The sequence below is a fragment of the Salmo trutta genome, chromosome 4, assembly GCF_901001165.1.
Source record: "Salmo trutta chromosome 4, fSalTru1.1, whole genome shotgun sequence".
In the NCBI taxonomy this organism is placed as follows: Eukaryota; Metazoa; Chordata; class Actinopteri; order Salmoniformes; family Salmonidae; genus Salmo; species Salmo trutta.
In genome coordinates this window covers 31,943,665-31,956,162 of record NC_042960.1, presented here as the reverse complement: position 1 = coordinate 31,956,162, position 12,498 = coordinate 31,943,665, and the positions used below count along the sequence as shown (strand labels likewise).

Genomic DNA, 12,498 nt, shown 5'->3' with positions numbered 1-12,498 from the left:
GGCCACAGTGATTTACTGGGCCTTTCGCACTACCCTCTGTAGTGCCTTGCGGTCGGAGGCCGAGTAGTTGCCATACCAGGCAGTGATGCAACCAGTCAGGATGCTCTCGATTGTACAGCTGTAGAACCTTTTGCGGATCTGAGGACCCATGCCAAATCTTTTCAGTCTCCTGAAGGGGAATAGGTTTTGCTCTGTTCATCTTTGCCTCGATCCTGACTGGTTTCCCAGTCCCTGCCCCTGAAAATATCCTCACAGCATGATGCTGCCACCATTGTGCTTCACCGTAGGGATGGTTCCAGGTTTCCTCCAGATGTGATGCTTGGCATTCAGGCCAAAGAGTTCAATCTTGGTTTCATCAGACCAGATAATCTTGTTTCTCATGGTCTGAGAGTCTTCAGGTGCCTTTTGGCAAACTCCAAGCGGGCTTTAGGTGCCTTTTACTGAGGAGTGGCTTCCGTCTGGCCACTCTACCATAAAGGCCTGATTGGTGGAGTGCTGCAGAGACGGTTGTCCTTCTGGAAGGTTCTCCCATCTCCACAGAGGAACTCTAGAGCTCTGTCAGAGTGACCATCGTGTTCTTGGTCACCTCCCTGACTAAAGCCCATCTCCCCCGATTGCTCAGTTTGGCTGGGCGGCCAGCTCTAGGAAGAGTCTTAGTGGTTCCAAACTTCTTCCATTTAAGAATGATGGAGGCCACTGTGTTTATGGGGACCTTCAATGCTGCAGAAATGTTTTGGTATCCCTCCCCAGATCTGTGCTTCTACACAATTCTGTCTCTGAGCTCTATGGACAATTCCTTCTGCTTCATGGCTTGGTTATTGTTCTGACATGCACTGTCAACTGTGGGACCTTATATAGACAGGTGTGTGCCTTTCCAAATCATGTCCAGTCAATTGAATTTACCACAGCTGGACTCCAGTCAAGTTGTAGAAACATCTCGATGATGATCAATAGAAACAGGATGCACCTGAGCTCAATTTTGAATCTCATAGCAAAGGGTCTGAATACTTATGTAAATATGGAATGTTTTTTCTGTTTAATATATTTGCAAAAATTTCTAAAAACCTCTTGCGCTTTGTCATTATGGGGTATTGTGTGTAGATTGCTGAGTTTCTTTTTTGTTTATTTAATCAATTTTAGAGTAAGGCTGTAACGTAACAAAATGTGGGGGGAAAAAATCTATGGGTCTGAATACTTTCCGAAGGCCCTGTGGCTACCTACCGGTGTTTAGTCACCCCACCACTCACAATATGCTCTCTCTCTCCTCAATATGTCACTCAATTTACCATCCTCAGAGATCATTTATTTTCAGTAATTCATGGAGCTAGAAAAGTGCTCTTTGTCAATAAAAACTGTCGTTTTTTTTTACATTGATATCGTAAGACTAAGGGCTCTATTCAATCCAGTTTGCGCAATTTACATTTGAAGTTAATTTCCTATTGAGCTGACATGTTTAATGTGAATGCAGTCTCCGCTAACGTGGGAACATTGCCTTTAAATTTCAATCACGCTGTAACGCTGAACTTCCGCGATACGTATTGAATAGAGCCCGAAAGGAATTCGGCAATACTAGAAATTGCATGACTAGAAATCTTTGTGTGTAATCTGACTGTGTGTGTGTGTGTGTTGAAAGTGTACGAGCTGATGTTAGAGTAATAATGATTCTTTTCTCTGTGTTTTTGCAGGTGTACGAGCTGATGAGGAAGTGCTGGGAGAACACCCCCGCCAGAAGGATCACTTTCAAGAGTCTCATTGATGAGTTCACCCGCATGCTCACCAACAGCAGCCTGTAAAACATGGCAACCACCGACACGCCTTACCTATCACACAGACAATCTCAGGAGTAAAGAGTGAAAGGTCAAGGGTCACAGACTATGGTGACCTGGACTAAAAACCCACATGTATCGGAATCAGTGCTACACGACACTTTATTTCACACTGTCGCTGACTTCCTCTATATTTTCACTTTTATTTTTTAGATGCTATACTATAGATCACATAATATATGGATGAATACAGACATAGCGTATAGAATGAAACACATCAACACGTAGCTATGACCCCTCACTGTATGTGACACTGACCCCAGTCACGTTGACAGATGAATGAGCCCACTACCCAACCACTGAGCCGCCCGTCAGCTGATATGCCACCTGGGAGCTACCGCAGTGTGACCTTTCACCTTTTTATTAGAGTGCATCAGCTCCGCCTTTTTCATATTGCCACATGCAGTATGCACTGTGTGTATGGACTTGTATCATAATCATTATACCCAGAGAGGGAGAGAGGTCCTCAGTTGGACCTGTGTAAGATAGACCTTTTCTCTGTGAAGGATCATGGTATATGTGAGCTCCTTTGTGAAGGATTGCTGCGGCCACTGTGAAGATGACACTGTGAAAAAGCCAACCACATGTATTTAAGTGACCAGGACTGGTGGATCCAGGGACTGCATGGATCCAAGCCACCTCTCTGGGAGTGGTGAAAGATGTGTGGGATACAGTATACTGTAGCAGTGGGTTGGATTGCATTAGGGAGAAATAGATGGGTGATGACAGTATCAGTCAAGCCCAGACAGCTGCACCTCCCCTTTTTAAGACCGAACCTGTTGCAGCTCCTCTTTAAAACACAGAACCCTGGATGGAACACTCTGGAACCACCTCGGAACTAGAACCAGCCGAAGAACTTTCTCTCTGGTGTTTCTTCCATCATGCGATGTTCCACGTTCTGTTGTTGTTGGATGAAATGATTGAATAACACGTGTACATTTATTTTTCAACGTTCATGGTGGGGTCAGCATAAAAGAAGAGCCGATAAACAATCTGATTTGAGGTCAGTTAACAGGTAAAACCACAGAAATAGAATTAGTGGAACATGTTATACCTGTGAGGGACACTTGAGGGCAGTATAGCGTTACATATTTTAATCCCAAATTTTACTGTACTCTGCTCAGATTTCTAAACAGCTTCTTAATTAAGTATAGCCATAATGTGTATGTCAGATATTGCATTGTCATTGTCATTTATTGAAATTATTATTATTTTTTATTCTACAGAATGACAGATTGTGTGTGTGGATGGATGGACAGAAGGAAGGAGACAAAAGAGAAACATGCTGACTGCACCGGGCATGTGTGTGTGTGCCCTAGCGCGCATTGTTGATTTTTGTCCATCCGCAGGTTAAAATATCAAGAGGAACTCTGAACCAACTATATTAATTTAGGGACAGGTCGAAACATTCATGGACATTTAGCTAGCTAGCTTGCTGGGATATAAACAGTTGTTATTTTACTGAAATGCACAAGGTCCTTTTTTCTTCCCTGGATCGTTGTAGAATTTTGACCCATTTTGAGTCACACAAAATCGTGTGTTCTCTACTCTGACAATTAATCCACAGATAAAATGGGAAATTTTGTTTGTTTCTGGTAATCTCTCCTCCTTCAGTCTTCGTCTTATTCTTCCTATTCATCTTCTGTAGACTTTATATGGCGGTTGGCAACCAACTTTAAGGTGCATTACCACCACCAACTGGACTGGAGTGTGGACCTCAGTTCAGCTTTCAATCACCCAGCTGGGTATACAGTGCATTCAGGAAGTATTCAGACCCCTTGACATTTTCCACGTTTTGTTACGTTATAGCCTTTTTCTAAAATGGATTAAATTGTTTTTTTCCCCCCATCAATCCACACACAATACCCCATACTGACAAAGCAAAAAAAAGTTAATACATTTTAGCAAAGTTATTAAAAATAAAAAGCTGAAATCACATTTACATAAGTATTCAGACCCTTTCCTCAGTACTTTGTTGAAGCACATTTGGCATCGATTACAGCCTCAAGTCTTCTTGGGTATGACACTACAAGCTTGGCGCACCTGTATTTGGGGAGTTTTTCACATTCTTCTCTGCAGATCCTTTCAAGCTCTGTCAGGTTGGATGGGGAGCGTCGCTGCACAGCTATTTTCAGGTCTCTCCAGAGATGTTCGATGAGGTTCAAGTCCGGGCTCTGGCTGGGCCACTCAAGGACATTCAGAGACTTGTCCCAAAGCCACTCCTGCGTTGTCTTGGCTGCGTGCTTAGGGTCATTGTCCTGTTGGGAGGTAAACCTTCGCTCCAGTCTGAGGTCCTGAGCGCACCAGAGCAATGTTTCATCAAGATATCTCTGTACTTTGCTCCGTTCATCTTTCCCTCGATCCTGACTAGTCTCCCACTCCCTGCTGCTAAAAAACATCCCCACAGCATGATGCTGCCACCACCATGCTTCACCGTAGTGAAGGTGCCAGGTTTCTTCCAGACTTGCCGCTTGGCATTCAGGCCAAAGAGTTCAATCTTGGTTTCATCAGACCAGAGAATCTTGTTTCTCATGGTCTGAGAGACTTTAGGTGCTCTTTGGCAAACTCCAAGCGGGCTGTCATGTGCCTTTTACTGAGGAGTGGCTTCCGTCTGGCCACTCTACCATAAAGGCCTGATTGGTGGAGTGCTTCAGAGATGGTTGTCCTTCTGGAAGGTTCTCCCATCTCTACAGAGGAACTGGAGCTCCTTAAGAGTGACCATCAGGGTCTTGGTCACCTCCTTGACCAAGGCCCTTCTCCTCCGATTGCTGTTTGACCAGGCGGCCAGCTCTAAGAGTCTTGGTGGTTCCAAACTTCTTCCATTTATGAATGATGGAGGCCATTTTTTGGTACCCTTCTTCAGATCTGTGCCTCGACACAATCCTGTCTCGGAGCTCTATGGACAATTCCTTCGACCTCATGCCTTGGTTTTTGCTCTGACATGTACTGTCAACTGTGGGACCTTATATAGACAGGTGTGTGCCTTTCCAAATCATGTCCAATTAATTGAATTTACCACACGAAAAGGATGATCAATGGAAACAGGATGCACCTGAGCTCAATTTCGAATCTCATAGCAAAGGGTTTGAATACTTATATAAATAAGGTATCTGTTTTTTATAAATTTGCAAACATTTCTAAAAACTTGTTCTCGCTTTGTCATTATGGGGTATTGTGGGTAGATTGATGAGGAAAACATTTAATTTGATCAATTTTAGAATAAGGTTGTAACGTAACAACATTTTGAAAAAAGTAAATGGGTCTGAATACTTTCCGAATGCACCGTATGCTTCTAAAAACCAATGAGAAGATGGGAGAGGCGGGACTTTCAGCGTGTCATGCATCAAATAGAACCAAGTTCTATTTTAGTTTCTGGCTACGTAGACGCTTGTTGACGCGTGTGAGCAGTTTGGATGAAATTATTATATTTATTTTGCAATGCTCGTGCACGTAACGCAAACTGTGTGGTCAGCATGAAAGAAGAGCCTATAAAAAGGTCTGATTAAAGACCAGTTAACAGGTAAAACCACAGAAATAGAAATTAGCGGAACATATATATTTCATGAAATGAATGTGACCCATCCAACATGGCCTACTCCACTTACAGGTATCTTTACAGTATGCAGACACAAACAGTAGCACTCGTTACAATGGGAAAAGGTGATACTGATAAGAACGTAATCTTTTTTTTCTATCGGGAAGAGGCATCCAATGTTTTCGGTAATGTGTGTAAAGCAGATGCTTTACTTTGAAACAATCAACAGGTTATTGAAATAGGGGTGAGTTCTATCCATTATATTTCTATGGTTTTAAACTAGGGACAGACAATGTGTGCTCTCAGATAGGGAGCCAGTGAATGAGAGAGCCATTTTTTATTTTTTTCAGTATGTTTATTCTGGAATGTAAAAGACGATTCTTTTTGCTCATAAAGGAGAGAAAACAAATCTATTTTTCAGAGGAATAAGACAATAAATAAATGCACAATATAAATGAATAAAATCACCCCCCCAAAAAAAATAAAAAATATGTTCGGTGTGTCAAATTCCTAAAGTCTGATGCAATATTAACTAGAGTTTCTTCTAGATTTAAGCAGTAAATATGCATGCTAAAATTAAATTGCTTCTAGAAATAAGTTATTCACAGTAAAGCAATATCAATGTAGTTGTGATATAAAATATTGCAAAATCTACAGTAGAGATTTTAGGTCAGAAAAAATCCACATACTTTCAAAGAAAACCGTACAAAGCAAAAAGCACACCCAATCTATGTCTACAGCTTTTTAAATGTTCTGTTCAGTCTTAAAAGACTTCAGTATTGCAAAGCTTTGTGGTCACACACACACACACACACACACACACACACACACACACACACACACACACAGTTCATATGGGTCAGTACCCTAGGTGCAGGCTCATCCAGTGTAGTACCAACACTTGTGTCACCGCTATGCGCCGTGCCTACAGACAGGTCAATTAAACTGTTTCTCCTACAACACTGACTGAGTAGTTCAGGGGTAAAGAATCTTGTTTACAATCAATATAACGATACGCCTGGTTGGCAACATGCAGAGATAGGCACAACAGATAAATATATATATGGGAGACTCCATAACTGCAACCTCTGGTCAGGTCTCTAGTTCTAGCAAAGCTAAAAGCACTCAAGATGAGAAATGCTCAGTTCTGGCCCTTGAGGCCAGTTACACTGCTGATTATTAATTTCGCCCCTCAAATCCGGGATTTCTTTTGAACTGGCACATCATACAGTGTATATGCAAGACTATAGGAATACTTCCTAAAGGAGACAGACAGAGAGATGTCCTGCAGAGGTAACTGTGCTGTGATTATCAGCCCTATTATTAAAATGGTAACAGACCTGTCCTGAAGCCTACCGTAGGAGCCCTCAGCTCAATTCTGGACACACACACACACACAGCCAACACCCATCAGCCAGAGACCGACCAGAGAGAAAGAGAGGAATTAAAATGGAACGACAGTGCCAATAAACGCAGGCTGAGCTAGCAGCAGGAGCTGTTTTTCCCTCTCTGTCCCTCTCTCCTCTCTTTCTCTCCCTCGCTGTTGTCTGTTCCCCTCATACCTGCCAAAAGCAGGTTATTAACGCACACACACTCATCCAGACACACACACACACAAAAAGCACAACTAGACTAGACTGAATAACTATAAAAACCTATGGACCTGCTATAGGCAAAGGGGGGGAAATGTGCAGGTCAAAATCACTCTCACACACAGAGCTCTGCATAGCACTGTGGCACACGCGGTAATTACAGAGTGGGGGGAGACTGCCGAGAAAAGCTAATACAATCACCAAAACACTATTAAAAACAACAGACTGGCCTAAAGTGCCTGAATACGTGGCAGACAGACATTATTTACTGCCTGGGTCTGCCTTTTACAGCCACTGACAGAGAGACGGACTCCTATGGTCTCTCTCACGCACACGCACACGCACACACACACACAGAAATAAAGAAGCTACACACACACACTTCTAAGCATTGCTTGGTGGGAGAGAGCAATCAGCTGGCTGGAAACACCAAGTTCTACTGGGCAGTTCACACAGACACGCACGTGCACACACACAGTGAAAATAAAAATGTGGCTCTAAGCCAGTGTAACAGCATTGAAAGGGTTTAAATAATGTACAGTCACACACTAATACCATTTTGAGATGCTTCGCCCGTTGAGAGCATGAGGATATATGACAGCACTAAAACACATCAGCGCTTCAAATCAAGTCACGTGACACGGGAGAACGCAGCCTCTTCAAGTCAAGAGTGGAGGATGAAAACAGACAGATTAGAGGGTAGGTAGAAGAGAAAGAGAGAAAAGGACAGGAAGAAAGGTGAAAAGAGAGAAATCAAGAGACTGGCAGATTTGATTTATTATAGCAGACTACACAGCGAGGTAATGCCCTCATGTTGGCATTGTGATATTTGTTGGTGCAGTAGTTGTTGTTATTGCCTGGGTCTCAGGCTGAATACCTGTGCCAACACTTAGTCCTCAACCATGCCCTTTCCTGGGGCCTTCATACCCCTAGCACCCACTCTGTCAGATCACCAGGATTGGGTTCGGGGCCTTTTCAATTGCACTGTACCACATGAATCTTAAGGGGATGAATTGAAATTAGATTCATTGCTTGATGAAAATTGCTGATTTATTATTATTACATAAACTTCTGGATTTTTAATTCCTGAATTGACTGACTCAAAATAGAATTGACTCCAACCCTGGAGTCCACAACATCTCTGAGATAATTCAACATGGCTACTCTCCTGAATCGTTCTGTTTTCTGGTTCATTTCTAATGGCAGCTTATTAAGCGGTATTAAAGTGTCGGTTGGTTTATTTGTGTCTCCAGAGCCCTTCCCGTCCTGAAAAGTCCACCGCATTAAAAACAAACAAAAAAACAGCTGGAAAAGAGAAGAACCTGGGGAGACCTCCTGCGTACCTTATTGCGTTTAGCGACTGAGCCACTCTTCCATGGCCCCTACAGAAAACAACAGCCATTATAAACAGGAAGGTTTCAAACCTGTAGCGATCACAAACACAGGGCCATAAGAAGGCCTAGGAAGTGTCCACCCACAAGCAAGTTATAATACATAGCTATATGGGCACAAAGAAGTGTCCACTCGGTGACTATTCTAATGGCTATAAGATACCGAGTTTAGGTGTCCATTGATTTGCTAGTAGACCAGCCCAGCCTTTGTAAGTGTCCATTAGCATCGGCCGAGTCCCCAACAAAACGGATGTTCCGGTTTTCAGGGGAAGTGGAAAGAGAGCCGGGAGTTCCACTTTTGCATGTTAACAAGGCGACACCTGAGAAACACTCCATCTTAACTCCTCCTCCACATTTACTGGATTGGTTGAACAGTGCAGAAGAGAACCTCCCCCGACAGTTTTTTCTCCCTTCTCTCGTCAAGACCAGTATGTAGAGGATCTAGTTTCAGCCGTTTCTTTTAAGCCTGCTACGTTAGGGTTAGTGTCCATTGTTAAAGGTTAAGAGCAGTGATTGGATGTCCCCCTTCCTGTGTCTCTGAGTTTCCAGGGTAGCCCCGCCGCCTTGTACCCTGGGAATGGCTGATCACTCCTACGCTTACAGCACGGCACAACAAATACGCACGCACGCGCACACACACGCGCGTGCCAAGTCAAGGTCTCCGCGAAGAGAGATAAAAAGAGACACTGAGGCAGTCAGAAAAAGAGAAAGACACCGAGGAAGAGAAAAATACGTCAGTTACAGGAAGGCATCAAAGCAACTGTGTGCAACGCTGTACAGTTTCCCCCATTTGAAGAAAAAGTACACAGAGAGATAGAAACAGAGAGAGAGAGAAACCCGACTACACAGTGACTGGCCTTCAACAAGGCAGACTGGCAGACTGACTGATTGGCCATAAAATACAAAAGCAGCTCATATATACATTACAAACCATGTACAGATTATTAGTCAATAAACATTTACACATCAACTGAGAAGAGAGTAATAGTTCAGAATTAAGGCTTGAAAAAGGACAAAAGCGACATAACGGTGTGTGTGTTTACCAACGTCGTACAACACTAAACCCGAGACTGTGTGTATGTGCTGTAGGGGTTAGGAGTTAGGGTGCAGGAGGTCAGAGGTCATCTCTAGATCCTCTTCTTCTTGAAGTAGTCAGCGTACTGCCCCCCCAGCCCCTGGGAGTGCTGCCCCACATACACGCCCTCTGATGTCATATTCTGCACCGCCAAGTGAGGGTACTCCCGCTTCTGCCCCCGAGCCTGATTCTGAGAGACAGCGAGAGAGAGAGAGAGAGCGAGAGAGGAAACGGAGAGAGAGAGAGAGAGAGAAGACGATATGAGATTGAAGGGTGGAGAGAGAGACGAAGTAAACACCGCCACTTACTGTAAGATCCAGACCCCTCGCTAAACCTCCATATACCGTCCCAACCCCAGACCTGACTGCATGTACATATACCGTCCCAACCCCAGACCTGACTGCATGTACATATACCATCCCAACCCCAGACCTGACTGCATGTACATAATACCGTCCCAACCCCAGACCTGACTGCATGTACATAATACCGTCCCATCTACTTCAGTCCACTGAGCACAGTATGTGGTTGAGACAGACTACACCCAGACTTCGGGTATGTGTCCCATTTCTGGTCTGATCTCACTACCTGGGTCCCCAGTGTTTGCATCTTCGCTGGTAGTGAGAGGGGAAGAGGAGGGGGGAGATTGAGACGGGAGGAGGCGGTGGAGAGTGTGTCTGTACAAAATAGAGTATTATTTTAAGTCAGTATTTTAAGAGACAAGAGTTCAGCTCAAGTGTCTGGGTAAATCCTCCCACTAGGCTGTCTGCTCAGCTTTTCTCCTAATGTCCTTCTCCCCCCCCTCTCACACTTCACACACTCAGGAAGTTGGGCTGGCGCCTCGCACTCATACTACTAGTACAGCCTGCAAGGAAAATGCATCTAGTAACATTTAATACACTATATATACACAAAAGTATGTGGACAACCCTTCAAATTAGTGGATGTGGCTATTTCAGCATCACCCGTTGCTGACAGGTGTATAAAATCTAGCACACAGCCATGCAATCTCCATAGACAAACATTGGCAGGAGAATGGCCTTACTGAAGAGCGCAGTGACTTTCAGCGTGGCACCATCATAGGATGCCACCTTTCCATTAAGTCAGTTCGTTACATTTTTGCCCTGCTAGAGCTGCACTGGTCAACTGTAAGTGCTGTTATTGTGAAGTGGAAACTTCTAGGAGCAAGTGGTAGGTTCACACAAGCTCACAGAACGGGTCAGCCGTGTGCTGAAGAGCGTACCATGCAAAAATCGTCTGTCCTCAGTTGCAACACTCACTACCGAGTTCCAAACTGCCTCTGGAAGCAACGTCAGCACAAGAACTGTTTGTCAGGAGCTTTATGAAATGGGTTTCCATGGCCGAGCAGCCGAACACAAGCCTAAGATCCCCATGCACAATGCCAAGCGCCGGCTAGAGTGGTGTAAAGCTCGCTACCATTGGACTCTGGAGCAGTGGAAACACGTTCTCTAGAGTGATGAATCACACTTATTGGACGAATCTGAGTTTAGCAGATGCCAGGAGATCGCTACCTGCCCAAATGCATAGTGCCAACTGTTTGGTGGAGGAGGAATAATGGTATGAGGCTGTTTTTCATGGTTCAGGCTAGGCCCCTTAGTTCCAGTGAAGGGAAATCTTAATGCTACAGCATCCAATGGCATTCTAGACGATTCTGTGCTTCCAATTTTGTGGCAACAGTTTGGGGAAGGCCCTTTCCTGTTTAAGCATGACAATGCCCCTGTGCACAAAGCGAGGTGTGGAAGAACTTGACTGGCCTACACAGAGCCCTGACCTCAACCCCATCGAACACCTTTGGGATGAATTGGAATGCAGACTACGACTGTGAGCCAGGACTAACGGCCCAACCTCACTAATGCTCATTGGACTAAGGCTGAATGGAAGCAAGTCTCCGCAGCAATGTTCCAACATCTAGTGGAAAGCCTTCTCAGAATAGTGGAGGCTGTTATAGCAGCAAAGGGGAGACCAACATAATAATGCCCATGATTTTGGAATGAAATGTTTGACGTGTCCACATACTTTTGCTCATGTAGTGTAAGTACTAAGCATAGTACTGACTCTAGACTACGACTGCTTCTTCTAAACAACTTATATTGTTGGGTCTTTCCACGAAATAAGTGCTTTTTGCGTCCCTTTGATATTTTAAGTAGTAATTGCACACACATTTTAAAAGCCCGTTAAGATAAACGGAGTGCGATTTAACATAGACCACATAGAAATTTCTATAAATCAGATTTTTTTTATATGAGTAAAGACTTTCTAAAGTGCCCAAATTCTGCATTTCGACATGTCCCCTTGCGCATCCTCTGTGACGTCTGAGAACATTTTAAACCACTTAACCCCGCAATTTCTCCAGTTGTCGCCATCATTGTAAAACCCTAGTTATTGTTTCTTTTTGAAGATGATTTATTTCATGTGATTATTTTTTAATAAGGTAGAAACAAAAACTGTCCCTCATTTTAAGGTTCCTGTTACGTGAACTGAATTCTCATTTTAATATGGTGAAACTTTTCCTTTTGAAATATTTTTTCATAACAAACATTGAACATCTAATAGTCAAATCAGTGTGAAAGCAGGTGAGCTGGTTCTGCTCTTTTTGGTGATTTTCTGGTGTTTTGTGGTGGAAAACTGAGCAGGTTGAGCATAACACGTCAACCCTGTTACCCACAGATAGACAGGCTAGAATTGTTTTCACAATTTACTTTTTTTTTAATGAAGTTTGCATTCAATTGCTCCTCGCTTTTACACTCAACAAGCTTCCATTCCTGTCACAAGGGGATTTATGGTTGATTTAAGATGAAATCATCAACTCTGTTCTGGTCAACCCTGTTACAGTCCACTCTGTTATGGTCAACCCTGTTACAGTCCACTCTGTTATGGTCAACCCTGTTACTTTATTCGCCACTTATTATGCACTCACTATGGCAATTTGTTTATTTAACCTCTTGAGATGAGAAAACTCGTTTTTTTTATTAAGTTAAACATTTACTCTTTATAGCAGAATGTTACAAACCAAGTTACACTGCACTGTAAAGGGGTTACTGTGAATTTGACAGTAGCT

General features: G+C 43.5%; 2 protein-coding genes across 8 annotated transcripts in view; one reads left to right on the top strand and one right to left on the bottom strand.

The window, feature by feature from the left end:
- Positions 1-3,424, top strand: part of LOC115192234 (tyrosine-protein kinase JAK1) — a 66,178-nt gene extending 62,754 nt beyond the window's left edge. For all 3 annotated transcript variants that reach the window (XM_029750504.1, XM_029750505.1, XM_029750507.1), the window contains one exon: positions 1,686-3,424. In XM_029750504.1, the coding sequence (XP_029606364.1) occupies positions 1,686-1,793 (108 nt within the window). In that variant the 3' untranslated portion in view covers positions 1,794-3,424. The remainder of the gene's footprint in view (positions 1-1,685) is intronic.
- Positions 3,425-5,694: 2,270 nt separating this feature from the next.
- The window catches only part of LOC115192235 (ribonucleoprotein PTB-binding 2), a 74,075-nt gene continuing 67,271 nt past the window's right edge, over positions 5,695-12,498 (bottom strand). For all 5 annotated transcript variants that reach the window (XM_029750511.1, XM_029750508.1, XM_029750510.1 and 2 more), the window contains one exon: positions 5,695-9,609. In XM_029750511.1, the coding sequence (XP_029606371.1) occupies positions 9,472-9,609 (138 nt within the window). In that variant the 3' untranslated portion in view covers positions 5,695-9,471. The remainder of the gene's footprint in view (positions 9,610-12,498) is intronic.